Source organism: Haemorhous mexicanus, chromosome 1 (genome assembly GCF_027477595.1).
Source record: "Haemorhous mexicanus isolate bHaeMex1 chromosome 1, bHaeMex1.pri, whole genome shotgun sequence".
NCBI lineage: Eukaryota > Metazoa > Chordata > Aves > Passeriformes > Fringillidae > Haemorhous > Haemorhous mexicanus.
Window position 1 is genome coordinate 56,764,615 of NC_082341.1, and position 25,732 is coordinate 56,790,346.

The 25,732-nt window shown below is 38.9% G+C and overlaps 1 protein-coding gene across 5 annotated transcripts in view; it reads right to left on the reverse strand.

Moving 5' to 3' along the window:
- TPK1 (thiamin pyrophosphokinase 1) overlaps positions 1-25,732 on the reverse strand; it is a 305,759-nt gene that overhangs the window by 171,259 nt on the left and 108,768 nt on the right. For 4 of the 5 annotated variants that reach the window (XM_059850129.1, XM_059850119.1, XM_059850110.1 and 1 more), the window contains one exon: positions 18,487-18,556. In XM_059850129.1, coding sequence (XP_059706112.1) covers positions 18,487-18,556 — 70 coding nt within the window. Of the gene's footprint in view, positions 1-18,486; positions 18,557-19,652; positions 19,675-25,732 lie in introns of those variants that run through there. The other variant, XM_059850145.1, reaches the window with a different exon arrangement.

Here is a 25,732-nt window from a genome sequence, read left to right on the forward strand (position 1 = left end):
TTAGCTGCAGTTAGGTTCCTCCTCCTGGTAGTCAGCACAGCTTCCAGTGCCTCCTGAAAAAAAGCCTGATTTAAAAGTTAGCCATTACCACCCCCAACAGCAGAGGGAAGCTCCCTGCAGCTCCCTGGATGGCTAATCTGAAAAGGAGAGTGTAATTGCACAGACATGGTATCCAGTGTAAGCATGGGAAATGCTCCTTAAGGGAAAAATCCCTAAACTTTGAACTGGCCAAAGTACCATGTCAAAACCTCAAGTCCTTCTTGCTTCTCAGAGCTTCCTTCACCACTCAAAAGCACCAGCTGTCACAGAGATTTTCAGAAGATAAAATCTTTTCCCATCTTCAGCTGGAATAACTGATCAGCAGCTAATCAAGCCAAGGTAAATTACAAAAGCTGAAGATCTGGTTTATATTAGTATTTCACAATTTAGCTCACAGGTGATACATTTCAAAAGGATGAAGCAAGCCATATCCTTTCAGACCTCTCATACCTGGGAAGTGACTAGTGTGGGCACATGGTACTCTCATTTGACCTACTAAAATGTCACCTTCTGCTTATTAAACTAATTTTACCAAGGAAATACTGATCCTCAGCTCAACATAAAATGCCTTTCATAATCATAGGAATCTGTGCTGGTTTTTATGTTTGGTACAGACTTGGCAGTCCTAACTCAGGAGAAAAAGCTAACAGCAATTCACAGAATCATAGATTGATTTCCATTGGATAGAACCTTAATAATCATCTAGTTCCAACTCCACTGCCCTAGGAAGGGACACCTTCGATAACATCAGGTTGCTCAAAGTCCCACCTAGACTGGTCTTGAACAATTCCAGGGATCATAAATACATCAAGGCAGCAAAATTCTGCAAGAGATCAAGATCTGCAAGTAATCCTTCCTTCAGATCACATTATATTTCTACCACTGTGAGGCCTTAACTATAGCTATCACTGACAAGCACACATGTGCTAAAATCCTCACTAGCTCCCAGTCCTTCAAACCTGCACGTGTCCAGCCCCACCTGGCACAAATAGCCAGCCTCTCTCCTCTCCAGGGAGAGGGAAGCTCTGTATCAGCTCCATCTGACACCAGCACAGCTACACACAACACAGCTGGCAACACAGCTGGTGAGTCAGAACACACAAGGAGCCCAATGCAAAACTCAAGCTCAGAAGCAAATTCATCATTGCATTCAGAATTGGTAGAGCAGAAGAAGATGCAAAATTATTTTGTTAAATTTTTATACATTCAAAACAGAGCAATTTTCCACATAATCTTTGCTAAGGAAAAAAACCAGCTACCACCAACTAAATGCAAACCACACACAAAAAAGGAAAAAAATCCAAAACACCCCCCAAAAACCTGCAAGCATGACCAAGAGAAATCTAAAGGGCACTGTGAAGGGTCTCCAAGGCTACATTGAGAACTTGGTTGACTGAAGTGTATATAAATCTGAGCTAGCTTTAAAACTGCTCAGAGACTGGTAGTAGTTATAATGGCAGTGCTTGCTGTGCTTGTTTCCAGAACACTGCCAGCTTCACATATCAGGGTCTTAACTGTGTTCAAGAAACAAATGCATGTGCCTGTCCATCTCCCCCACCCACCAGTCGGACTAGGGTGCTACAGCAAATTTTCTGCTGAGAAAGTAGTTTGTGTTACTCCTGCAATTAAGCTTTTAATACCCAGGCTGTGGCTAGGATCTACCTACCAAGCCCCTACTGCCTGTTGCTTAAGCTGGCTGTCCTTATTAATGTTTCATCTAAAGCAAGGAAATTGTACTGTGGAGGGAAAGATTGAAGAGAACCTGAGGCAGTCTTCCTGTTTGTGTCTGCAGCATTTAGTTTACTGCCACTTCAGAGCACAAATGAAAGCATTGAGATAACTACCTACCTGACAGATATGAGACGCAGGTCAATGTATAGATTTGTGCTTATTTGTAAGTGGCAATCACAAAAAAAAAACTCTGTGCACTGGATTTAGGCATTAGAAGCATTACAAATGTACATGTACCTCCTCAAACCTCCTCCTTTCCCTCTCTTTGTGGGCTAAAAGCACTCAGACAGAAGATACCTCATTCTTGATAAGTAACACATATTCCAAAAAAATCCCTGTCTGGGCTTCTGCACAAGTAATTTTCTATCAAGTAGAGTAGCTGAGAATAATTTAGTGTTAACACTGACACTGTGGGTGCCCTGCTTATTATAAAAAAAAATGTAATAATACCCCCATATGAACTTCACAATTTATTGTGATTAAAAAAAATTATATAACCCTTAACTGCTATTCTACTAAGTTCTATTATTGTCATAATCACTTTGACTTAATCTTTTATTAGATTTCAACACATTAATTAACTTTTCTTATAGGATGAGAACTAGATCTTAAGGACACAGATCTGCCTATAAATAATACAAGTGCAATGATGAGCTCTTATTAAAAGCTATTCCCTTTACATACAGTTATAGGAATTTTTCCTTAGGGAAGACATTCAGAGGCCTAATATCCCTGCTGCCATCTGCACCATGTGCACTACAAGACGGGAAAGGAGAACTCGGAATGGACGCAGCATTGGAAATGTTTTGGAAAAGACTGGACACAGATGAGCTGTGAATCAGACACTTTGAGTTGGTGTGCTCTGGGAGTAGCCTGAAGACTACCAGAGGTGACATGGAGTGTAATCATCATTAGAGATGTCATTCAACAGAAGATGTAATTCATCTGAATGACAGTGTGGCCCATTCCTTCAGTCTAAAATTCACTACTAGATAATTCTTTCCGCACATTTTAATACCAGCAGGACATTAATTCTCGGGTTGATAAGTTTTTGAAAAATGTGTAAAGTTAGGAGGATTAGACCTATCTGCCTGATAATGAGGTAAGAGATACATATTTTACTGGCAGAAAAATTGTCACTGATATTACTTTTGTAATTGTTCTTGGAGAGAAATGGAAAGTCCTCCTGAAGATTAACAGAAAACTCTACTTCATTGTAAGCATGGCCATTGCCTAAATCCTGTTAATCACTTATTAAGTTCCAATGCAAAGCAAGTCTGCACCAGCCAGCTGGTAATAAATTGAAATTTGGACTTACATGCTGAAAAAAGGCACCAAGATTTTGGACCATTCTCACCTTCAAATCCAGCTCCATGTACTCTAGGAAGTGCAGCACACCCACTCTCTCTAGATAGCAACAAACCTCAGGTGCACTTCACACAGCAACAGTTTTTGGGGATCCCATCTGAAGAGTTTCAGGCTATGTGGCTCCTTAATTCTAAAACCACCACCTCCCTTACCTAGATAAGTATGTCCATGATAGAGAGGGAGGTGGAGAATATCTTTGTTCCAAGCCATGGGGTCACAATCAGGTCTAAGGCCCAAGAAGGGCAGACTGCAGCACTCATGAGCCAATGCAGCTTTTCCAGAGGCCAAGCTGTGGAATAAAATGGCCACTTCTTTTCAGTTGTGCTCCTGGCTGATGGTGGTGCACGGAAGAGCTCCAAGGAGGAGGAGTACATAGGAGCAGTTTTCCCCATTTCTGTCATTTACAATGTGGGAAAAACAGTTTGTAAATGCAGCTTTCAGATGAGAAAATAAGATAATTAAAATGACTTTTTAAACACAGAAGTAGGGAATTAAAGCTACAGCCCACTGGTAACTCATGCTTTTGGTCTGTAGATTCCTATAATACATTTAGAGATTACAATAATTAACTCTTCAGAGACAACAGAGTGGAACAAGTCAGTGTGTGAATGTCAGAATTGGCTAATTTTCAAAGAAGGTTGGGAAAAACAAAGAAAAGGTACACTTGAATTGACAACTTGTGTATGGTCCTGTGTCGTGATCCAGCCTAATGCACTTGAACAGGCTGAAATATTAAATCCTAAAAGTACAAGAACTAAAAGGGAAATTTTGATGAACTCTTAAACAGGGTCATGAACATGTCTGTATTTCTGCTGGCACTACTAAAAGAAGGCAAAACTTGCCATGGCTTTTCCAGTGTGAACGTGGCAAAGGAAGCACTTTCCCCTCTGACTAAAAATGTCATCCTGCAGATCACAGGGAAGGCATCGCACTCCTGATGAAAGCCCTCCTCAGCATACTGGGAATGCTATTAGAGTTCTTGAAACCCCTACTGAGGTGTATTATGATCACATGTATGCATGACAGTGCTGACCACTTAATCCCCGTTCTGTCATAGGCAAGTTGGAGAATAAAAATTACACTGACACCCAAGGGTATTTTATAATGGAATACAAAATAAAACAATAAATTTGCAGATGATTTTGGCTTTGCCTCATGGTACTGCATTATGCACCAAATATTCCTGGCCTCTCATTCATTACTATTTAATTACAACAGAATACTTTTCTTTCAGACTTAATTAACCTCTGAAAGAAGTTTGTGACCTTGGGACCCTCCTGCACATTTGCTATGCGCTGTTGGAATATTGCTCTGCCTGGAAGCACTTTCTTTAATGCTGAGATTTAATGAAGTGCACAGGTTTTTACAGGGAACACACAAAATACGAGAACCCTGCATGTGGTCACTTAATGAACAAGAGCTAGAGCATATCAATTAGAATCATAAATCAATACTAAATTAACATTAAAAGATGCCACAAGAGTATCCCCAGAGGAGAGGGTCATTACAGTAAACATGGTCATGAATGCTCTTCCTGATTGCTTTCACCGTGGGGCAGAGAAGAGGGAGTAATGAAATGAGGAGGGATTTGTCCATTTAATTCCTATTTGTTTAAGCCAGCAGAAGTTTAAGTATCCCTCTAAACCAAATGACAGTGCAGTACAGTTCCAGCTCCTGTCTTTGTCAGAAAGTGCTGTTCAAGCTGAAACACTGTGACTCTGAACGGAAATCGGAGAGCAGTAACCCCTTCACAAGATGAGAGGCAGAACCACAGCTTGCACAACTCCTTTCATTGCTTTGCTGTAAAGCTTCCAACAATGGATTAATGTTGGCCCCTTGGTGCCAATCAGAGCAGACTGCAGAGTAGGTGCTGGTCCAGTAACTCACTTGCTAGGAATGTTAACTCCTCAAAACGGATTCCTCACCATCCTGAGAATTCCTTCTGAGAACTAAAACTCACATCAATCCATGCATGCTCCTCATACAATTCCCTCCTGGACAAAACCACCCCAAAATCACCTTATGCACAGTTTTCTTCTTTTCCTACAATTGAATGCATCAGAAAGAAGAGATATTGACATCCACATCTGTCACTTCCTTAATTACAACCATTTGTTGTCAAACCTCACAGATGATGTTTTAGCAAAAAAGAAAGAAAAAGGCACTGAATTCTTTACTGCCTATTTTCAGGTGTCTTTTTGGGACAGCCTGTCTTTCTCTCACTACTCAAAATACCTTTATGTGCACGATTCCAATCTGATCTGTCACCAATATTTAACACCCCTGCTGCAGCTTACAAAATTAGAAAACATCAATCCTCCCACAGATACTGCTGGAACTTGCAGAGGAAAATAGCAAAGCCAGCTTCTTCCTTTCCTTTCCCTTTCCTTTCCCTTTCCTTCCTTAGAACAGCTGCTCCACTGGAGTCATAAGCTAGGTTTCTTCCAGAGACTTTTCTCCTTCTTAGCTTTAGTATCAAAAACATTTTCACTCCCTTCCCATCTTTTGCCTTGTGCCCTTTCTCCCTCCCTTCCAATTCTTGCCTTTTTTCAATTTTATCTGTCCCTAGCCTGTTTAGATCCTCCTAAGACCAAGGCAAAAACCCTGCTGACAAAGAAGCAGAGATATTCTGAGTTCTGTTGCATTGGTGCATAAAGACTCAACGATTCCAAGCCTTTTAGAGTGGCCTCACTTCTGTGCAGAGGGAATGACAGCCACAGGCCCTGCTCTGGCCCACAGCTGCATGCCCATCACTGAACAATGAATGTCATTGGATTTGTAACACACACCAATTGCCGAAATCAATCAATCAATCACTCTACTGACCACTCAAAAGATTTAAAAAAACTCCTGAAAGAACAAAAGCTGACCTAAAAATCCTACCGGTCTCATAGAAAATATTTTGAGCTACACCCACATACCAGTCTCTTTTTTATGCTGAAGAAAAAGGGGAAGTCCAAAGGCACAAACTTTTATCCACTGCCATTGCTACTCCCTCTGTCATTAATTCATACATCAAGCACTCTAAAAATACACTTTTTCTAACCTGTTGATCCTTATCAATCTTCTTCACTGGCATCCTATTAGGTCTCTCTACACCAATAGGTTAATCCAGTCTCAAGCTGCAAACCCCTACATTTCCTTTCACTTAGTCACTCTAACTTGTGCAAAACACTTACAATGAATAAATGAAGGGGAAGAGCTATATGGATTTTTATTGCTTCTATTCTTTTTCTTTAATTTGCCAGATACCTTTTACATAGAGATCAAAACACTGGAGAAAATGAAGACCAAACTGTATGCACATGTGTATTCTGTGATACAAAACATCTTATCTACACATCCCCATTAGTCATGTGATGTGAGTATCTTCAACTCCCCACTCAGCTTTACTTCAAAAGAAAGAAACTCATTCCAGCTGGAGTTTCTTAACCACCAGGGAAAGCCAGGCAGTTTAAGAGTTAAGCACTTTGTGTAGGTGGGATATCCCTCAAGAGTTAGACCAAAAATAAACCAATAATTATTCTTAGACCAAGAATAATTTATTGCTACAGGATTAATTTCATTCTTGATCTTACTGCTACTATTTTTAATAATCTAATTATTTTGATCACTGTGTGGGCACCTCAAAGTTGCTTCACATACAGTAAGCAGTAAAAATTTCCAACTATTGCCAATGCTGGAATCAGAGTAATAGATGCTCAAACAATATTTACACAGTAAAAAGTTTTTTTTCTTTGGTTTGGGATTTTTTTTTAAAGCAAAAGGGATAAAAATGGATGATATCCATGTCTCTGGAAGATGTGGTTACTGACAAAGAAACAGTAGGAATCTCACTGTTGTTCCATCCATTTCACAGGCTGTTGGAACAATACCAGGTTGCTGAAAACATTAGATCCAGCTGTGGTGATTTCCCTGCTTGCAATCACCATGGAGAAGTGATGCATTATGTAAAACATTAGTTATAATGCAAGAATTCAGGGCAATACAAGGAGAGGGTATAATTGCTTAGGCATCTAGTGTTTAATATGTTACCAGTTAAGTCATTAGAATGTCCTGAATTTGTACTAAAGGCGATCTGTGTCCCTATTCAACAAGAACAGGCCCCATCTCCTTCTGCGTTGTGACAATAAAGAAAAATACCTAAGTAACAGTAAAAAGATAACAAGACTGACAAGCTTGCATGGAATTGCAGTTCCCCTCATTCACCAGGTTAGTTTCAAAATCCTGAAAAAAGGCACAACATAATTTCTACAGGATCTTCATGCTGTGTGCCCACCGAGATAGTCACTGGTCAGTCTTGGTTTGTTTCTTTTCTCTCTAGAATGAAATATAACTTTCAACCGTGTTCCGCTGTATTCTTTCTCAAGTATTATTTGTCTGACCCTTTTTATTTTGGTACAAACAAGGACCAAACAAGGACATCACTCCTAGCCAACAGAAGCTGAATGTGTCTCTTCCTTAGCTCACTTCCATAATTGCTCTGTACAGTACATACACATGCCCCTGTTTGAGCCATAAAGAACTAGTGCAGCACAGATGTACTTTTATTCTGAATGTTTCCATGTTCAGACTATATTGCAACATACAGGTATTTTGGTGGTGTGCTAGAGTTGTTGTCCAGCCCTTTATCTACTGCTCTCCTCTCACCTCTCTAAAGTTCACTCTTCTATTCACATCCTTGCAGTGCTAATCTTTCCTGAGGTGCTGATATGTACACAAGTGCTTACAAAAAGATAAGAAGAATGGAAAATATTTGCAAGTAAAGGCAATGCCCACAGCACATAGAAGATGCTCACGCTGGTATCAGAAACCATCTTAGTGCCTTAGTGCATATTTGAGTTTAAACACTCCCTATTTCATAGCTGAGTTAATGAGTCAGAGCTGAAGGATGCGCTGATACTGGTCCAGGCTTCTGTAGAGACACCAAAACCCGTTTGGAAATAGCCTCTAGACTTGCTCGTGTGGAATGTCCCACACAGGTAGAAAAGCATCAAAACACGACCCCGCTGGACCTTGATTAATTTTCATTAATTTAAGATACTGTAATCTTGTATCTAACCTACCTGCTGCATGATCAGACATTATTCTTTTCATTTATTTATTTATGTACAGCTTATACAATTTCCAACAGGCTTTTGACTATCTTTTAACATTATTGCCTGATGTATTTTCATTTTTGATAACAGATAAAATAGACCTTCCCTTGCTCAAAAATCAGAATTCTCTACTTTTATCTATAACTGACAATCATTTCATTTTCAGGTACACCAACTAAAACTTCATTTTTAAAGTGCGTATGCAAGAGAGAGCAATTTATCTCCTTTTTTAATTAACGCAACTAACTCAAAGCATTACAAGATTTTTTCCTCCACCATTTTGCAAGAATGGAGCCCAGGCTGTTAACTAAATAAGGCTAGTAGTATGGTGGTTGGAGAGGAGTGCGCACACCCAAGAGTGTGATTTTTGTATGAACTATTGGTTGAAGGAGATTTGAGTTTCTCTAAATATAAGTGTATCCAAGAGCAGCTTTGGAGGTATCACTGCACACATTATCCACATGCTTGAGCAAGTTATTTCTGGCAGCAGAACAAAACTTATTCTGTGACAGCTCAGAGCTCCAATTTTTTAATAAGGATTACCCTTAAATGATGGAATTTTCCAGGCTGACTGGCAACCTTATCCAGTCCAACTTTCAATCAACCAGCAATTAATTGATGCTAAACCCTTCATGAGGATGGCTTTGCAACTGGTTCTGCAGGCTTTGCTCTATAGTTTATCCTTGTCAGAAGAGGCACAGGGTATTAATCTCTTGACCCTAAAAAGTAAATTTATTAAATATTCTCAGTTATCAACTGTAATAAGCAGCCTTGATCAACAGTTTTAAAACACAGTTCCTTGTTCTTGACAGCAGTCTCTGTGAAAACAACTGTGGCACAAAATATTTTTAAATTAAAAGATGAAAAGAGTCAATTTGTAAAATGAAATCACTCTTGGAACACAATTAGATTTAAAAACAAATCTTACCAGAACAACTAGAAAAAATAAAGATGAATGGATTTATATTATCAAGTTTTGCTTCTCATATTCTACAATACATAAAGTCCCCCCCTTTGCAAGCTTCTGGCTTCACTAACACTAAATTTAAACAGATTTGAGGAATAGAATCATCAGTTCTGAAAATAAAAGTGTCCATTTGAATGCAAATTGTTAAAAGTCAGAACTTCTGGCATTCACATATTTATAGAAAGAGAGCAGAGTCTACCTAAGAAAGAGAATAGGAAAGAAAACCAAGCAATAAACACCCAGAATACGTTTATGCTCCAACAATCACTAATAAGTTTACTAAAAAAACATTTTAGAGATGGCAAAAACTAATCTGAATAATTTATCTAGGGGTATTTTTTGTGTTCAGTCCCATTTAAAGTCAGCTGAAAGGGACTATACCTGCTCTTCCCCAACATTTTCCAGGCTATGAAAAAAAAACCAAAAAAAAACCCAAAAAACAAAAAAGAGAATGGGTGTTATATCACTAGTAACTCCTCCTTAAATGTCTGAAGTGCAACAGAGCAGATTAGTCAACTTCAAGGTCATTTGTTAACATATATTCATTTTAAGGCATTGATAGCACATGGATTTCTCTGCTCCCTAATTGAATACTGCTCTTGGCATTCTTCTCAGGTCTTAACAGAGTTTCTTTCAAACCTAAGATCATTCTTGACATGTTCAATATAAAATCTGTACTTTCAATTTTAAATGACAAGTACTATTGCAGCAAAGACCCAGCTTGGTTTGAGGCTTGTAAGAACTTTCTAGTTTTGCTTTGTTTCAAGTACAGGAAAACTCCCAGTCCCCTGACTGCCCCAAACATATGTAGAAAGCATTGCTCCATCAAAACAAGCATTGCTGGCTTAATCCTTAATTTCTATTGATAGTCAGAGACACAAAGGAAGCAAAAGCATACATTTCACCCTAACACTATACACAAAGCCAGCTTCTCCTGAATCCTGAGAATTACTCCTTAGGCACAACAGACCAAACCACTATAAAGTGCTGAGTACTCTTTAGCCAGCTCAGAAGTCTTTTCAAAGCTGCTTGCTCCAGATGTGACTCAATGCATGGATATTTTATCACTGCAAAGTCCTAACCTCTAGCATTGGGGTGGCCATAAATGATTTTTACCATGTCATAAAGCCAGAAATCACCCAGATGGCAATGACATTCCTCTACTTACAGTACACTAGGGGCAGAGATGCAGCTATTTGAAGAATACAATGAAGCAGTACAGACCCTCTGATTGAAAGACCTGGGATTAATTGAAAATGTCCCTTTATTCTCCTTTTCTTAGCCCCCTTTTTTTTCCCTGCCTTTTTTTTTTTTTCTCTAGAACTACTGTTCTGGACAAATCATGACCCTTTGATTTCCTGGTTGGAAATTTAAACTTGGTTTATGATGCTCTTACTGGGACAGAGCAGTTTTATGGCCAAAACACTTCACTTGCAGCCAGGAGACCTTGTTTCCAAAGTTGAACTGTTCACCTGTTTTTTATTTGTTTATCACTCCATCTCCCCGGTCTTTTGTCTTGGTCCTTCTTATCTACTCCTAAGCAAGATTAGAATTATTCCAAAAAAACAGAGATTCATGCTTAGTGTTTGTGGAGTGACTGAAACAGGGTCCTAATGCCATCTTTGAATATCTTGAGGTATGCAAAAAATGAAAAAAAAAAAAATCAGTGGATTTATGCCAAAGCATGAAGATCCCTGGAGCACTCATGGAGATCAAGTCTGCTTCCCCCCAGGACTTACTATTCATCATTAAATACTGATCTCATGAGGAATGATACCTGGCCCTTTGAAAGGCTCATCTTTTAACAAGGAACTATCAGAAACTCTGATGAGATCATGTGAAGGAGGAGAGCATTTCATTTATTATTAAGAACTATTTTCCTGCATTTTAAAGGTGACTAACTGAGAATGTGAGATGATTTTGTAACTCAATGCATGACTTTGAGCATATTGATAAAGGCACAAAGTAAAAGTCTTGGTTCCCATTTCTCCACTTTAACCTGTAGACAATACTCTCACTGTTGCTTGACACAAAACCTGGTACATCTACATCTGCCTCTTGTGAATCATATCCAGAGGTTCTATTGAGCACTGCTTTTTCTTGTCTACCTTCTCCTCTAAAGAAAGCATGTTCCTGTAGTAAGGTAGTTACTTGCTTCCGCTGTCTCCTGACATAAAAGAAACAAGGCATTCAAGTATCTACATACACACATGTACCTCAGGGATAAAAAGCCAGCCATTTCACAGCTTCTGCAAGGGCATGATGCTACCAAGCCCTCTTTCTATTAGACATCTAAATTTCACGGGTCAGAACAGGCAGCGCTGTCACCTCCCATCATTTTGAGTCATAAATACTACTGTGGTTCTACAATTACCATCTTGACTAGCAAAAGCAATAGAAATTCAACATGAAGAGCAATTCAATCTCACCTAGATACTGCTAATATTTATGAGACCATATGTTTTATTATTATCTGACATTTGATTTTCAGTTTGAGGAATGATAACAAAAAAATCTTGCCCATTTTCTGTTATGGTTTATGCAGTAAGTTCACTTAAAAGCACCTCCAAGTAGACCCAGTTGCTGGTGTCTCTCTCAAAATATATCTCTACTTCTTGTGATTATGCATAAGAGTACTTCTGCCCCTCCTAAAATTCTCAAGTGAATCCCAACCAATGGTTGTGTAACTGCCAGATTTTTCCTTTATAGCATAAGATGATTAAGTGAATAGAAATAACTCCTTTACTCCTGAAGAATACATACTCCTGGGTCTGGCTTATACAGCTGTTTAATATGAAGATGAACCTAGCAGTAAAAAATATAAACCAATGATTTTCTACTCATAATTTCTGTAAGCATTTGATTCAGAGACCAAAAAAGTCTGATATGCCTAGTGATGTTATTGCCCTAATACTTTCAGGAAACCCCTTCCAATAAAGGAAGCTAATTTTGGTTTAAATTGAGGATTGAAACTATGCATATTTCATGATATTCATGCCTTGCTACCTCAACTCTTCACTGTTTCTGAAACAAATCTTGACTTAACAGTGCACAGCTACTGGAATATAAATGTATTTGGAAATGCAATTGAGTGAAAGTAATTAAATTGAAGATATAAATAAAAAAAGCAAAAAATTACATGATCCTGAGGTATCTTGAGAATTTCTCATCTGTATTACCTGAAGCAAACACATTATGTAACTTCAAATGTATTAATCCTTCCAAACACTTAGAGATAGATTTCTTTGGTTTCTTTAAATATGTTGGTGCCTGGCTGTTTTCTAAAAAATTAAAAATGGATCCCAAGTCAGGTATTTCCTAGAGGAGGAAACTGTGGATAGTGAGGTTTTTTTTCTGAACACTCCTGCAGAATTTATTAGGATAAACACAAGATTCTAATTTTGATCTTTATACACTGCTATAGTTTTTATGTCAGGCAAAGATGTCTGATGTAAAAGATCTCCTTTAAGCTGTTTGACAAATAAAGCACTGCCTGAGCTTCCAACTTTCTTGATTTTGGATTGTAATCCCTCAAATCAAAGAACTCTTTACCACTAGCAGCAAAGGGGCTGGCTTTGACCTCACAGTTTCAGAGGTTATATTCTTTTTTAAACAGTACTAAAACATATTCTCATATTAACATGAGTAAAGCAAAAACTTTATGAGTATAACTGTCTCACATCCTCCTGAAATCATGTAATAAATAGATTTTAAAGACAAGAAAGGATCATTGTACTAGAACTCTATACTCAGATAATCTCATTCAGTGTTTTCTGCACCAGTGCCCTAAATTTTGCCTGAATATAAGATGTCTTAAAAACAATACTCAGTTTAATCTGAAGAGTTCAAGCAAAGAATTCCTCTCAACTGTACATTAGGTTATGTCAATGGCTAATCACCTTCATAAGTACTCTATTTCTAATCCAATATGGAACACAGCAAAGTATGTATGAATTTCCCAGTCTAATAATCTTATTAGGGACCCACTTTTCCACGAGCAGAAGATTATTCAGGAAAAATAGATCTCATTTTGCAGAGGGGTTTTGCTAGCTGTTGTCCAGAGGTTTCTCTTTTGGTTGTCTTGTCAATGGAGGCACTGGTTCTTAGATTAGTCAAATTCAGTGTAAGCTATAAATAGCCAATTGAAGTAGCCAAGGCACTACTAACCCCCACTAATTGCTAAAATGCACACATGAAAGTGTGAAAATATACAGACACTACGATTCATCTTTCCACTTCTCACGCAGACAAATACATGATGATGACTACCTTTCCTCATGGAAGTTATATTAGCTTAGTTTTCCTATTTAAAGGTTAAACTTTTGTTTAGCTTTCAAACTTTGATGCAAAATAAACCCCCTGAAAAATGCATGTGGCTTGGGAGAAAAACAAAGAGATCTGTGAGCAGTTGCACAGCTACAATCTTGTTGGGATCATTGAAACATGACTGGGTGTTGTAATGAGGGGATGCAGGCTTTTTAGGAAGAACAGGATAGAAAGGTGGGGAAGAAGAGTTGCCCTTTCTTTAAGAGAGAAGCTGGAGTGCACAGAGCTCTGTCTGGGGATAGATGAAGTTAGGTAAACTAAAGTTGAAGTGGAATTGCATCATGACCGGGATTTCAAAGATATAAGTTGATTGTAAAAAGATATTTTTGAGGTCTGTATTTGAAATTTAGCAGCGGCATCAACTGGAAATGTCCACAAAATTTGTTCCTAATTTTTAAAAACTCCCATAGAGCTTCCTGAAGCTGACTATATTTACCAGTTCAGAGAAGAATTGTATAGTAGCAGCTGCGTTTTCATGCATTACCTGAGTTCCCCTCATTTATGTTTAATATGTAGAAAATGCTACCATTTTCCAGTTTCACTGCTACTCTTACATTTTATGCAGTTCACAGGGAGAAACTGAAAGGGTAGTGAAAGCGATGTTCTCTGTGACTGAAGGCAAGCCACCTAGTGTCACACAGTCTGAAATACTAACCAGAACTCCAGAAACACAGTATTTTTCATGATTGGCTTATCCTTCCTCTTGTAGAGCTCACCACTCCCCTCTTTAACCTGATGCTCTTAACACTGCAAGACCCGAGTACACATTGGATTTGACAGCTCTCTGGGAAACAGGATCCAAGACACAAGAACTAATGACTGGTTTTGAAAGTTCCAATGTGATGATAGCTTTCAATGCATTTTCACCTTTGTATACCCCAAAGCCAGTGACACCCAGGTTAATCAACGTCCTGAGATGTAATCACAAGGTGTTGAGAAACAAGTTCTGCAGGGTGACACAGATAAACAACAGCTTAATGCTGAAGGGAAAAGCAGTGCTTCATAATGACTCAAGAAAATTCAAAATTGGATAGGCAAGGCAGACAGAATGAGGCACAGCAAAGAACCCATAAAGATCAGCAACTCACCTGTAACTCTGATTAGGAGCAAATGTTTAACAATCAAGAATGGTTTAGCAGTAATCCTTATTTCTAAGTGGGAACTGGTGTTAACAGTCTAAGGAAAATAACCTTTCTGGACTGTAAAGTCTGAGGGAGAAAAGCACCAGCATTCAGTCCTTTTTCACTCCTGCCTGTCCCATGTCCCCAGCACTGACAGCTCCCAGGGACCAGCTCCTTTAAGGGAAAGTTATCCTCCCCTTTTAGTAATTCTTAGCCCTCATGCTCTAGAAGGCAATTTGTTTTAACATATCATTGAAAAAAAACTGGCATGGTTTCTCCTTGTTAGCACTTACAAAAATTAAGGTTTTCTTGGACAGGTTTGTTTTTAAACAAAAATAATTGCAACTCAGATTTTTTGAGAAAATGTGAAAACCGACCAAACATCATAAAAATGACACCACAAAAACAGAGGAAGACAGATAACATCTTACATATGTTAAATTCATGACATAAAGTCTCATTGCTATGTCAGCCTGTGCAATGCTATAGAGAGGAAGGTGTGAACTTCCTTTGCTTGATGGGTCTAGCACAAAAGCAAGCCAAGATATCAGTGGAGAAAATAGGAACCAGATGGAGACAGGGGGCTCTTGAATCACCCTTTGCTGCTTTTCATCCACTGGCATAGGCCAACATAATGGAAAGCAAGTTAAAGAATTGTTCAGCACTGAGGAAGAACTACAGCAACCATAGGAGCAGCAAAAGGAGACTTAAGAGGGAATATCTCAATTAAGCACAAGCATCCAAAGACACAACCAGTAGAAAGACCATGCAGCATCCCTCTGCATCCCTTCTGGGACACTGACAGAATCAAATACCTCTATTAAGTGCCTGTATGCCAACACACACTGTATGGGAAACAAACAAGAGGAAGGACAGATCTGTGTGCAGTCAGAGATCCCACTGGGATTAGGGAGATGTAGGGGGATAACTCCCATGGCTGGAATGTTGTCATGAAGGGCTGTACACTATTTAGGAGAGATAGACTGGGAAGGTGTGGTAGTGGAGCTGTCCTCTATGAGTCAGGTAACACTTGGAATGTATTGAGCTCTGTCTTTGTGAGGATGATGAGTGAGTTGAGGGCTTATGAGCTTGGATAAAATGACAGAGTGGTAAGGGTGATGCTGTTGGGGGTGTTTGCTACAGGTTGCCTGGGCATGAGGAGGAGGTTGACGAGGCTTTCTACAGGCAGCTTGAAGCAGCCTCAAAGTCCCAGGTGCTGCCTTTTGTGGGGGATTTTAACTACCCTGACACCTACTGGAGAAACAACACAGTGAAGCACAAACTATCCAGGAGGTTCCTGAAAAGTCTTGATGACTACTTCCTGGCACCACAGGTGGATGATCCCACAAGCAATGGTGTGCTGCTTGATCTCATACTAATAAACAGAGAAGACCTTGTAGGAGGTGTGAATGATGGGCACAGCTTTGGCTGTAGTGACCATGAGACTGTGGAGTTCAGTATGGGGAAGGAGGAAGTGGGGTAGTAAGATTGTAACCATGAACTTCAGAAGAGCTAACTTTAGCCTCTTCAGGGATCTTCTTGGAAGAATGCCATGGGGATGAGGCCTGCAGGAAGTAGAAGTCCAAGAGAGCTGGTTGATATTCAAGGATCACTTCCTCCAGTCCCAAGAATGTTGCATCCCAGTGAGAAAGAAATCAGGCCAAGGGGAAAGAGGCCTGTGGATGATCAAGAAACTCCTGTCATTACTTGAGTGTAGGCAGGAAATATGGAAAATTAGAGGCAGGAAATACAATCAGTGTCAGGACACTTGGAATGAATACAGAGAGGTTGTCACAGTAAGTATAAAGAAGATGATGGGTCAATACCCATCTGGAATTAAAGCTGGCCAAGGCTGTCAAAGACAAGAAGGGCTTCTTCAATCCACTGGGGTCCCTTCCAACTTTACCTATTCTGTGATTCTGTAATATGAACTTATCTCCAGTACAAGAGCACCATACTGCAAGCTATTCTTTTCCCAAAGTATTATCACTATTTCCCATTCTAAAGGATTCTTCATAAAATTTAGTGTCACTGAGAATCAAGCCCAAAATATCAATCAAATTCTTTATTTATATCTGTTGTATATTATAATATTCCTTTAATTAAAGGACTATTGTTTTTTAGGTTTTGATACAACACTGTTAGATATCAAGGCTTTGAATAAAGTATAGTTTTAAAATGTTAAGACAGCATTAAAAAATGATTAGTATGCTCAGTAGAGTCTGAGCAGACAGCTCTTTAATAACTATGGACAGGGAATTTTAAGAAAAAATACTTCAGAGAAGTAAATGGATATTCTTTCCAGCAGAATGATTTCTTTAAAGACAAAAATCCAAATTATGCACTTCTTTTTTTGTTTCAAAACGACTACTTTGAAGGTAAAATATACCCAACCAAAGCAATCAAGATGAGAAGAAGAAAGATAGAGGAAAAGAATACTCCAAGGGCCAAGTAAGTAAGACTGAAAGAACTATAAAGTCAAAGTATAATCATTCATTTTCCCCTGAATTATATTTATTTAATACAAACATAAATATGTGCAGAACAGATGAATGGGTTACCAGAGAAGGTAAAGCAAAAGCTCTCAAATGTTGTTCTTTGGAGAGCATCACCATTCTCAAAGAGAACTGTTTGCTCCAAGTCTGTCTTGAATTCAAACAGACACCTGCCTAGGTTTTCCATGGCTCTGTGAGCAACTACTAGAAAAGGAAGAATAGAATGTTATAAAACACAGTCTACAACAGTCGGCTTCTCAGACTCCAGTCTTAGCAGTTGTAGAACTTCAGATAAACTTTTCACAGGTGACAAAGGAAGAAATTTTTACTTTAATTTTTACTTTTGGACTACAGCCTTCCTCTCTTACTCTTGTCTTTTTTTCTGAAGAAGAGGAGGAAACTGAGCTTCCTCTTGTCCCCGTCATACACTTTCCATGAGATGAAAAGCAAACTACGTGTCAGATTTTGCTGTATGAATAAAACTGTTCATAAGCTTGTGAGTTCTACCAGATGCCTTTCTCATTCCTTTGCTCCAAGAGTCCGTTTATCAATTCACTTTTGTGGAAATACTTATTTATGAATTCTTGCTCAAAAAACTTGAAAATCCTAAAGACAAGCAAAAAGAATCCTTAGTAAGATAAGTTTGCACAATGTTTCATGGTTCCACTACAATGATAAGAAATTGAATGAAGTATTTTGCATTACAACCCCTGCTCAACACCTCTGCTGCAGAAACCTGAGATGTTTTGCAATTTTAAATGCCATTGCAGAAAACAAGACCATATTCTTTCAGTCATATTTCCTCACCTAGTATAAACATTTATAGATAGTGTCTGTACTTGCCTTTGGTCATTTATAATGCCCTGACGCTATTTAAAAAATAATTCACAAAGAAGATTTCCTAGGAATTCTAAGTAAGTAGATTTCCTTTAAGGCCTCATGAAAAATGAAGAGGATATACTTTGTTTCAGCTCATGGTGACAAGCATCAGATGTTCCTCTAGGCAACCCTTGCTAGGGGCACAGCAAATTTTTTCAGAGGCCTAACTCTGATGGATGCACAAAATAAGACAGACTGAGAGCAGCGCTTTCGAGAGGAAAAAAGACCAGTGGGCTTCAGGGAAAATGGTGTTTCAGGCCACCTGTGTTTTTATAAACTGTAGCTGGGAATAAAAATTTAGGATAATGCGGAAAAAATATTATACTACCTGCCACAGTTCATTAAAGTACCATGCACAGAGCAAGCAGCTACTTAAGTAACTGAACAGATCCTGCTCCTCCACATTTTACTTTCATTGAGAAAAGATGACTTCAATGATTTCAAATGTATTGCTGACATACCTTTCCTGGCTCCCTTCTGTGACGTGGTAGAGAAGATTGGCACCTCCATCAGCACAAGCTCTCAGGGCAGCTGCAAGTGAAGAAAGACAACATAAGCACATTTGCATTATAAATAAAAACCCACAACTAGTTGACAGTGCAGTGTAAATTAATTGTTCATAGTGGCATAGGGAATAAGCTTGAGATCCTGTATGGCTTTTAGCTTCTGGTACTTGACTGCTTTCCCTGTTTCTCAAAATAGAAATTTGAACTGTTTTGATCACACTAATGCCAATCTTCATCTGACTGTGCCACTGCACTTGCAAATAGCTGATTTCTGATATGAATAAAGTTTTATATGTCTAATTCAACAAACAACAAAGTTGAATTTAGCAACAATTTTAATTGAGCAGCAAATTTATATAAAATAATACAATCAAATATAACCAAGCAGCTACAAAAATAATTTGGCAGTGGTTTGGATAAAGCATAAGCAAAACTGACCAGGGTACAAACCCGACTGGGGTACGGGGCGGAGGGTGGGGGGGGGGGTGTTTCTCACCCTGCTTCCTGTGTGAAAAACAAAGGAATCCAAACACAACTTATATACTGTATGCTAATACATATTCATCAATATTTTCCCATAAATCTCCTCCTATTTTTGATTCTTGAAATCTATGTCACTGTACTGCACAGCACCTGCTCCGCTTGTTTCTAAGGGGTCTTCTGGCTCCTTTGTGGTCACATCTGACGAAGGCTTCTCCTCATCGTCACTGTCCTCTGAACAACCCCACAGGTTGCACATGCACCCCAAGTTGTGTTTTATAGAAGCCAATATTATATTCCAAAAATAAGCCTTATTATTTCATAGATACCTGGAATAATTTCAATTTTGTCCATTTCAAGGCTGATTCTCTAATTACCCCGAGGCCTATTCCATTTTGGGATGTTACTTATCTCAAATACATCCAGCATCCTATTTTCTCATGAACATCTGAAAACATTTGTTTTGTGACACTAATGACACATTCTTTTTTTCTATTACTTTTTAACAAATATTTTGCAAAACATCAATATAGTTACAATTGTTAGCACAAATCAGAATAATTTATTACATTTCTATCTATCTGAACCTGCTGCCCAGCCAGCTTAAAGACAGGCAAGTATTAAAACCTGAAAAGGCCCACCCTCCATCTACTGATGGATCCTCCACCTTGTCACAAGTGAGAACTTGCACTGTAAACAACTATCTTCTCACCCAGGCAGAAAGTCCCCTATGGTGGCTCTACAGCAACCTGCATAACAATTGGGAAAGAAAAATAACCAAGAGTTAATAATCACAATACCCTTTTTCTCTTCCCTCCCCCCATGACACAAAATGGGTAACTTTATTACAGTTCCTATATTGTTCCAGAGACTGTTTGACTCTTCTGATATAAAGTAGGTGGTTTACATCTTAGCTTTAAATCTTGGACTATCCTGGTACAAAACCACAATAATTTTCAGCACTTCCAACTAACTTGGGGACCACAAAGGGCATGTGCCACTAATTCCAGTTGATTTAAACAAGCACAGACATGTTGTTCTTTTGTGATCTTCTTGTTTATACAGACTTAAGTCAGAGAAAAGAGACAAGTCTAACACTATTACAAAATCAAACATTAACTGGTATCTTTTTTCATAAGCTTTCCTATTAATCATCATTTAACTAACACACAGCTCTTTCATGAGGTTTTTAAAACCTGATAAGCTAGTAAAGATTGAAAATTACCATCTTGTCTTAGCAGTCTATCAGTTTTGCTCTGAGATGCACAAGTTAGATAACTATAGCACTCAAGATAAAAGAAGCTGTTGCTTCTACACTAGGGCAGAGTGTTCCTTTCAGGCACAGAGAGACTGACTGGCAGTACCAAAAGGGCTCAAAGTGACAGAGCCAGGGGGGAAAAAGAGGAAAGATAAGTAAAAACAGAGGTACAAACAAACAGATCAGGCACTTCTGGCCGCTAAGAATCCAATTTTCAGCCAAAGCTGCTTTCCTTTGGTATTTATTTTTCAGTCAGAACCACCAGTCAGCAACGATACAAACTTGTATTGTTGCTTCTGGTGTACATTAGGTGGGCAATCCACCTCCCTCCTACTTAGCCATCCTATTCAAATGGGGACAACAGAGTTCACCTCTATAGCTGTTCTCATCTTTAGGTCATTCTTCCCTATGTGGGTGCTAAAATCCCACAGGGAGTGTTTGTAAATGAATATCTACTGTGCAGTACCAAGTGACCCTGGCTGAGGATTTTTTTTGGGGGGCAGGGAGAAAGAAAGAAGCAGGACAAAACAAAAGCTACCAGTTCATCACATGTGACTTTGGGTACCTCAGCTATTTTTCTTTCAGGGTGAAGCCATGAGCAGAGCAGGAGAACAAGCACTGTACTCCTCTGTATTGTTTCTAGCTCAACTTCTGCTGCTGCTCTCTCCAGTACCCACCATGGTAAGCACTACTGCCCTCAGCCTTCTTGTACAGACCATGCACTTCTCTGTCCCCTTAACCACTTCACCCACTCCTTACAGCATCCAAAACCCATATTAACAAGCCAAGGTCAAGCAGATTTGATCCTGAGAAATCTTATTAAGTGAAGAAATTTCTAGATTATTCTAGAAGCTTGCCAGCCACTTACTATGGTGATTCCCTGCTTCAGGCAAGTGTCTCATCCAGTCTGATGAATACAACATCACAAGACAAGAACACTACTTTTTGCCTGCTGTGTTTGACTGGAAGATTTTAGCTTTTCCTTTCACTGGAGGTTACAGTTGAAAATGGATTGATATACTTCCTTTCACCTGGACATACCTGTTCAGTCACGGAGTTCAGCTCATACAGAACATAGTAATGGCCCATTGCAAGAAGAGTGTGTAATACCTGTCCTTAAGTCAGCTAGCCTGTTCACTGGCTTATTTAGCAGAGAGAAGCATCTAAGCAAGGCCTAGGACCTACAGTATATGACCTGCTTAAAGGATGTTTCCCAGACATTTCCAGACAGTCACAGCTTTTTCCTTCTGAAAATGGTGAGTTTTCCATCTATTCTTCCACATGAAAAAAAAAAAAATATATATATATATATATAAGTAGCTTATAACTTCCGGGGGAAAAAAAAATGGGATGAGATACATTAAAAGAGATTAAAATCTGTTATTGGTCTCAAATATTTTTACACAGACAGAGCCTTAACTACTGTCTATTCTCTAAATGGACTTACCACTAGAGAAGCCTGGCCCAAGATCTCTTCATCTGATCTTACAATTTTAAAATGACATGACCAAAAAAACCAAACCAAACTAAGCAGTACAAAACTGTCCTGGTTTAGGGCGAATTTGGGAGAAAAAACTCTAAAGGGGTTCCTCTAGAAAGTATATTCAAGTGGCCCCTCCCCTAACTGGTTCAGGAAAAGATTTCCTTGGAGAAAAGCGGAAAAAACTATTTAACAGGCAAAGCATTCACCAGCACAAAAATGAATAATATTGAACAATAAAACCTCTTGCTGATCTGAAGAGATGACAAACTCAGAAAGTCCCCTCTGTGGGCTGTAGCTCAGCTCACTCAGTCCCTTATCAGTCTCTCCTGTGCTGGAAATGCCTCTGCCCAGGCCCAGCCTGGTGGCCACCGGTGCGAGCTGCCAGTGCTCCTCTGGGTGTTCAGTCCAGAGCAGATTTATACAGGTCCAAGAAAAAGAAAACCCACTGTCTAGGGGACTTCTCTGCCTCAGCTAGCTAAAACTAACTAAAAGCAAAGGAGAGCTCTGTCCTGCTGTCTGTCCGTGCTGCAGACAATGCAGTCCAGGAGCAGGAATGCGGAGGAGAGAGTGCAGTGTCTGATAAAGTTTGCATTTCTTCTCTCCCCCCTTCACTCTTGGAACAAGTCTTAGAGGTGCAGAGCTTATTATCCAGCATAAACAGAACAGGCAATTGGGGATAAAAGCATCATAGAGTAAACCCAGGGCAAAAACAAACCAGTCTTCAATATGTCTGGTACATGTAAAAGTTCTGAGATTCTCCCAAAGAATGGAAAGTGCCTAAGGAACAGATCTATGACATTTGGATGTTTTTCACATGGATATGGTGCTACTATTTGATATCTCATATCAAAAGAGTTGTCTTATATAACTGCAATTTAAAGATGTCCCTTACATATTTATTCTTATTTATTAAAAAAAAAAATAAACTTCTGCAGCATTGTAAAGTTATTTAGAGAAACAATTTATGAGGTACTGATCCTTTACCAGCAAGTTAATAACTTACACTGAAATCAAACAAAGCCTCAATTGCATTAAGGAACTAGCAGGTAATTAATAGATTGGCTGGAGGCCAGTAAATCATAATATTTCTACAGCTATGAACTAAGCTTTGCTTGACATAAACTAATGATATATGTTAGCTGGAAGAATATGCATCATTATTACCTGAAGTGTTTAAGGAGATGGTCAGCAATTCTAAGCTTACAGTTTGGATCTAAAATTCTCTATGAAAAATAAAAGGAATTGATTTTTAACAGTGACTTTTTTATTAGACACAAAATTGCTTTACAAACAACTATTTGGCCAAGATGCACCATGGCAACTGTGTAGGCAAATCTAAGAATCTCTAGGCACTTTGCAACAGCTCACATGAAACCTCATTAATTATTTCAGCAGAAACTGAAGGACCTGAACAAGATTTGGGCTTTGTTTTGCTTGGCTTGGCATTCTGAAAACAGAAACACCTTCTTCTGAGATGTTTTCCATTTAAACAGATGAAAAAAAAAAAAAAATCAAAAGGTGGAACATGACACAGATGGATGAAGTGCTAAAGGTTACAACTGGGTTAAAGGTGAGTAATCTTCCAGGGTGACCAAAGTGGATGGTGAGGCTTATAAAGTGAAGAATAACTTAAGTGGCCAGTCAGAACACCAAAGGTATTTCTCTTACCATCTCTTCTGCCCCCAAGGGTACCATCACATTACCGCAGACCTCTCAAATTTGCTAGAGGACCACACATGGAAATATGCTCTTGCTTATGTACAGCAGAAAAAACTAAGTCACCAAAGACATTATCCAAGAGCTAGAGGCAGTTAACCTGGCCTCTGTGAAGTGACACGTACCAAGGAATGGCTGTCCAAGTAGCTCACTGAGCTCTGGTGGGTCAGGAGGACCAATACCTCCAGAAAAAAAGTCGTGATATGCAATGGGTAGCTGTAGCTTTTTCAACCAGCACAACTGGAAGCAGAGGAGGCCTGTGATTTTGGCTACCCAGCTCAGCTGCGGAGCCCCATGGTACCATTTCATGCTTCTGTTATTAGAAGAGCTGATGCTAAGAGGACAAGGACACAAGTGCACTGCAGCCCCAGCTTAGCATGTGAATTTGCACTCCTTGGCATTACCACAAATGAGTACCTTTACAATCTGAATATTCTGTGTTAAGCTCCACTCCTCAGAAATAACTCCGTCTGCCAAATTACCACCTTTTCTATCTGTTAGATTCCTTTCTCATATAACTCCAGTGTCAGTCAGGGAACTAGGGCATGGAGATACAATCAAAAAATCAACTGTTTTATTGTGCAGGAACTCCATGCCACTGTCAATAACTGCTTCCCAAGTTATTGGGAGCCGCTTGTGTTCAGTTCAGGTCAACTCTTGCCATGTCTGAAATTATGGCAAGCCCCATCTATGCCAAGGAAGAGTTACATAAAGAGCATATTATCAAGCCATCCTATCTAAGAGTTTCTCACAGACAGCATGAATGAAGAAACAGAAATATTTCTGAGCAATGCTCTTCCTTTTAAATGGTGCATCTTCTGCTAGTAACCAGTGAAGTATTTCCCTTTAGTGACTGAGTTTGAGGCACTATTTTAGGGCTAATTATTAGTTTTTACAAAAATTATTCTAACACAACAAAAACACTGGAAACATTTTCTATTTACCCCTTTGGCAAATATAAAAAACTTCCCGTTCCTGTGAGATAGGATATGAGCAGCATATGAAACACAAAAAAGGGAGGTCTTGGCTGTGAGCTAACAAGTTCTGATACTTTTTGCAGAAAAGGAGCAAGTATGTGATTGTACTCAACAGCCCTGCAAATTCAGGTGGGGCAAAAGACTCCAAAGAAGAGATGCAACTCTTGCAGACTAAGATGAGTGCATAGAAGGGGAATACATTTATAAACATTACCAATACCTGGGAAAGAAAAGCACAACCTCATTATTCCTATTCTGTTATTCCTTCAATTAGCATTTAAAATATATTATTTTCCAAACAGATATTGAAATAAATACTTTTGTTTGTTTGTTTTTGATTAAATTCAAATTTGTGACAACTATCCTTAAACTGATTTGGTATAGCCCCTCTGTTCCTTTTCTAATTTCACACAACTTCTTCTAGGTATGCAATCTCTTTCCCTCATTCCTTTATTGATTCAGTAGCCTGGTAACCGTAATTAACCTGCCAGCAAAATCTACGCATAAGAGAAGTCTGCTTAATTAATGACTTGGAGTGCTGGTAGTAATACATATGTGAAATAAATGGTAGATACACAGAGAATTGCTTGGTTGGCTTGATACATAGGCCCACACATTTTTGTCCCAGTATTACTAAAAAATAGCAGTTACCAACAACAAAATGCATAATCTGTATTTATGTGCTGTCTCATTTTCTCCTTTGTCCTGCAGAACCCGCAAAAATAAATTTAACAGACCCATGGCTTTGTACAGCTGCAGCTTGCTAGAAAGGGTATCAAACTGCATCTCATACTATTGCCTCCCACCCATGTGTTTTCACCTGTGTTATCAGGACTGTTTGTAACTGCTATTCCATTTCAATTACAAGGCACTGCAGACATCCCTCTTCTGTCAGCTGCAGCTCTGTTTAGCAAATCAACTACCAGTCCATAATAGTCTTCTGCTTTAGGGTTGGACATTGGTCTTGCTACAAGGCTTTTTAACTATTTAAAGTAGGTCTATCCTTAAGTTGCAAATGAGTGGTTTGGCAACTTAAAGAAACAGCATCAAAGACATTGGTGAAAGCAGGGTTTAATATGAATTTGTGAAAATACAACTTTATATAGTTTGATGACAAGGTTCACTCTACTACTTGCTACAAAGATGAAAGCATACAAAAGAAGATCGCATTAGAAGCAATTTGAAATTATTGACATGGAAGCTGGGAATACTAGAGGGGGTAAGGGTGCAAAGGATCTGGATGAAATGATAAGGGTGCAAAAGGGCTTAGCAGCACTTAGTCATTTA